General features: G+C 39.6%; 1 protein-coding gene across 5 annotated transcripts in view; it reads left to right on the top strand.

Annotated features, from left to right (window-relative positions):
• Window positions 1-4796, top strand: part of ASCC1 (activating signal cointegrator 1 complex subunit 1) — a 124827-nt gene extending 120031 nt beyond the window's left edge. For all 5 annotated transcript variants that reach the window (XM_019625483.1, XM_019625509.1, XM_019625500.1 and 2 more), the window contains exons 10-11: window positions 3127-3285; window positions 3499-4796. In XM_019625483.1, the coding sequence (XP_019481028.1) occupies window positions 3127-3243 (117 nt within the window). In that variant the 3' untranslated portion in view covers window positions 3244-3285; window positions 3499-4796. The remainder of the gene's footprint in view (window positions 1-3126; window positions 3286-3498) is intronic.

Raw genomic sequence — 4796 nt, 5'->3', positions numbered from 1 at the left:
AACTTGGGCCGGTGAAGCAACGTCCTCCACAACTAGACTGAAGAACAAAAGGACAGCAACTTGTCTGTTCCCCTTCCCCCAATTCCCAGCACTGTTCCCATCCCCCCAATTCCCCAATAAAAATCTTTAAAAAAAAACAACAAAAACAAATGACATACTGGGGGAAAATATATATTTGCAATTTAGAATGCAAAGGGTTCATTTCTCTAACATATAAAGAATTAATAATAATACAAAGGACAGTTGTAAAGCTTTTTATGGTAGTATACTTCCATTTAACATGATTTCATGCCTTTAATGTGTATTCTCGGAATGTACCAGGAAAACCCTAGTTTGGAAAGGGCTTGGGACACATACAGGTAAAGATACAGCCATGAGTATGTAAACATACCTGAATTTTTTCCCTATAAAATAGCTCCGTTTCAGAAATGTTCTGTTGCTGTTAATGATACCCACATATACCCCATTTACTCTGTCATCCATGATTGTTCTCATCTCCTTTTCTTACCTCCTTCTTCTCATCCAGAAAATCATCGAATCTTCTTTGTGTTTCATTCATAGTATTTCACATCTGCTCCAATCTTGGCAGGCCCACTGCTGCTTTAGTCAAGAGACACTCACTGTCTCCCTCATGATGGAACTCTGGTCTCCATGCTGGCTTTCTTTCGTTCGTTCTTTCTTTCTTTTGTTCCCTTCTCCAATCAGCACCACACCCAGGTTGATTTCCCTATAACAGAATTTTCATCTTGGGCCCCCACCTCACTCAGAAACCTTCATTGGTTTCCCCACTATCTAGAATGAAGTCTTCTGAACCTGACCCTCAGTCTCTCTTAATCAGATTTACCCTCCTTATATCTCTAGCCTTAGTCTTGGGCACTGCTTTTTAGGAACCCTCCTATCATCGAACCTGGTCTAGTTGGCCTGGACCACCACGCCCATTTCTGCCTTCCTGCTGCCCTCCCTCGTCGTCGTCTTTGCCAAGTCTTGCACTGTATTTGCAAAGTGAAGTCAGAGGTCGGTCACTTTCCAGCTCTAGCTGTGGTGTCTCCACCACTTGGAAATGTAGGCACAAAGAGAAGAAGGTAGAGGACCTATAGGCTGCTAATCTTTAATTTGTTAGAAGTGTTATGAGTTCCCTTTAGTTTTGTTTTGTCTCGTCTTTTATTGCTTCTTTGGTTATGTCTTCTTTGTACCTAGAAGGCTTCAGTTTGCAAAGTTGTAAACTGTCAGTCTCATTGACACGGCTTTCACTTCAAATTAACATTCAGCAAAGGGATAAGCAGATAACCTTTTCGGGTTGTATTTCTTTACACAAAAGGGTGGATATGGTTTGAACAGGCTATCAAAGTTAGGAAGAGGAGTTAATTGTTTAAATCAATGCAGGCAAGCACTGATCACCTTTCTGAAAGACAAGACAATGCAGCATACAACCTCTAAATAGATCTTTGGGGTCAAGTTGATGTCATGTTGAAGAATCAATATTTACTGGGCTTTTATAAAGTTAGCCTTTAATGAACCCCAGGCGTTTTGCTAGGCCATTAATTGCAGGAAGAGGAAAGGCGTCAGTTGCTGAAGTTCATGGCTGTGGGGGTTGTATAAAAATCAGAGAAGAGACAGTCACTTGCTAATGTGCAAAGGTCCTACCCTTAGGTTCTACTCAAGCATTATTGGGTATAAATATTGAAAAGCTTTCTTGGGATCTTACTGACATTTTAAGAAAGAGCTACTCTTCGGGTATTATGCTAAGTGAAATAAGTCAGACCAAGAAAGACAAATACCATATGCTCTCACTTACATGTAGAATCTAAAGAATAGAATAAACGAACAAACAAAACAAATAGACTCATAACTCATAGAGACCAAACTGATGGTTGCTAGATGGGAAGGGGTTGGGGAGGATGGGTGAGAAAGATGAAGGGATTAGGAAGTACAGTTTGGTAGTCACAAAAATAGTCACAGGGATGTGAAATACAGTATGGGGCATATAGTCAATAATATTGTAAAAACTATGCATAGTGTCAGATGGGTACTAGACTTATGGGGGGATCATTTCATAAATTATATAAATACCTAACCACTATGCTGTACACTTGAAACTACTATAAAATAATATTGAATGTCAAAAAGAAAGAAAGAGCAACTCTTGCATCCTAACAGAAGATGGCAAGCCCTGTTTTACTCTTTGGTACTCCTTAGCAGTGTGGCTTAATTTTCCTGGGATGAATTCTTTTTTTGGTCTTTTTTTTTACTGCTCAACTTGTTCTTCCACAGTTGATTTTTTTGTGTGTGTATGTTTTTTATTTTTCATTTTTCAATTACTGTTGACACTCAGTATTATTTTATATTAGTTTCAGGTGTTCCTGGGATGAATTCCAATGTCACTTTGGATTCCTCCTTATAAATGTGCTAATCACAAGAGCAGATTTCTCTCAGAGTTTGGCTTATCCCTCCCTCTGACACACTTGAAAGCTTTTAAAGTGAAGAATTGTGTAAAGAGCATTTACTTTAGGATGCTGGCTTGAATCCAAGTCTAACGAAAGGTTTTGGATAAATATTATCATTTGCGCGTGTTCTATCCTCCAATAGAAGTGTTGCTCTGGCTGTTTTGTGTGTGTAAGTGTTCTGTATTCTTCACTGGTTGTCAGAATCATCTGTGGGTCAGGAAATCTATTTGTTTTAGTCAGTGCTTCTAATAAATGTTATTGACTAGGTAGAGGAATGCATTATATAAATTTTACCCAGGCTGTAACAAAACTAGCATCTTGTGCAGTGACTGGAAGTCATGGAAGCAGCTTTGTCAGCCCTGTGAGTTAGGGTGTTTGTTACAAGTTCTTGGTCATATCTGCTCATTAAATTTTGGAAATGATTCTTCCGATCTCTTTCTCTAGTGCATTTGGTCAGAGGAGGCTTTAAAATTAATCAGAGAGAAGAGCTGCTGTTCTCTTCTTACTCCCACACCCATCCCTCCTCTCCAGGATCATTTTTCAGAATAAATACTGAAAAAAAAAAAGCATGAGCGGTTTGTGGGGATGGTTGTCGTGTTTTTACAAGAGAACCTGATGTTTAATATTTCCATCTGTAATATTCTTTAGATGTTCATTCTGGGTTTTTCTTCTCTCTTTTCAGCTGTTTGAGAACTTCTACTTTGGTACCCTAAAGCTCAATTCAATCCACATCTCTCAGAGATTCACAGTAGACAGCTTTGGAAACTACGCCTCCTGTGGACAAATCAACTTTTCCTGAGCTGGAGTTTGGGAAGCAGGAGAAACTCAACCTCCTGACAAGGTGCTGAGGGGAAGTTCAAATCTTCATTTGAATTGCCACGGAGAGATGTGCAATTGGGATGGTGATTTTCCTAGGGGTTTCCCTTGGTCACTGTAGTCTTTAATGGCTGTCTGCAGTCGTCAGACAATCAGCCAAGATGGTTGTGGGCACAAGAACTGTGCTTGTAACCTTTGGCTTGTTCATCTCTCACAGGGTCTACCTTTCTTTCTACAGCTCTTCTCTGGAAATGTACTGCCGAAGCCCGTTGGAGCTCAGATTCACATCCTTTCTTCCATGCCTACTGATTTTGCTCCAGCCATTAAAGTCTTTTGTATTCATACTTTAAAAGAGAATTAAAGACATGTGGTTTTATTAATCTCATCATCTAGATCAAATATCTACAATTTATATAAGGTTGGATTTTTTTTCTTCTGTTTGTACCCTGAATTTTAATCACTACCCAGAATTTCTTTTTTTATTATAGTAAAAAACACATAATGTAAAATTTACCATCTTAACTATTTTTAAGTGTACAGTTCGGTAGTATTAAATATATTCACATTGTTGTGCAACGCCTCCAGAACTTTTTCATCGTGCAGAGCTAAAACTCTGTACCATTACATAATAATTCCCCATTTCCCTCTCCCCCAAGACTGGCAACCACCCTTCTACTTCCTGTCTATGAATTTGACCACTGTAGGTACCTCATATAAGTGGAATCATACAGTATTTGTCTTTTTGTGACTGGGTTATCCCCTTTAACATAGTCTTCAAAGTTAATTTTTAAGGCTGAATAATATTCCATTCTATGTATAGACACATTTTGTTCATCCATCCATCCATCCATCCATCCATCAATGGACACTTGGGTTCCTTGACCTCTTGGCTATTGCGAAGAGTGCTCTATGAACACGAGTATACAGATATCTCTTCGAGACTCTGCTTTCAATTCCTTTACTACTCAGAATTTTATTTTTTGAAAAATAACTGTTCAAGCGTTTCCCTTTTACTTTGATCTGTCTTTTTTCTTCTGAAGTTGGTACCTTTTTATGTTTGTTGGATTCCTGTTTCTTTACCGTCTCCCTCACCTTTCCATGCCACTGATGCAGTTGCAGTATTGTAGCCCTTTTATATTTACTTCTCAGGGCAGCAGTGGTAGAAACGATGATATCAGCAGGACTGCAGAGTCCCTGGGAACACATCAGCTGCAGGAGGTCCCCTGTCCTTGCCACAGAGCAACAGGGGGAGGGGCCCCCAGCCCAGCTTTGCCCTTCCCGGCAGTCCCCAGGGAGCTCTAGCCTCCCTGTCACCTTTCATTCCCTCTCCTCTCATCCTTTCTCCCTCCGTGTCCTCTCTCTTTCTCTTTCCTCCATTCCTTAGTCTTATCTTCAGTCTTACAATATAAGAAGTTTGATTCTGAGCCCTTGTGTGTTAAGGTCAATACCTAGTAAGTGAGAGCAGTGTATAACACTCAGATTTGTTTATCGCTGTGACCACACAGATCACCTGTGAATAAATGAATTTCCAAGTAA

This window comes from Hipposideros armiger, unplaced genomic scaffold (genome assembly GCF_001890085.2).
Source record: "Hipposideros armiger isolate ML-2016 unplaced genomic scaffold, ASM189008v1 scaffold_15, whole genome shotgun sequence".
Classification (NCBI taxonomy): Eukaryota; Metazoa; Chordata; class Mammalia; order Chiroptera; family Hipposideridae; genus Hipposideros; species Hipposideros armiger.
Note: the sequence above shows the minus strand (reverse complement) of the source record. Positions and strands in the feature narration are given on the sequence as shown.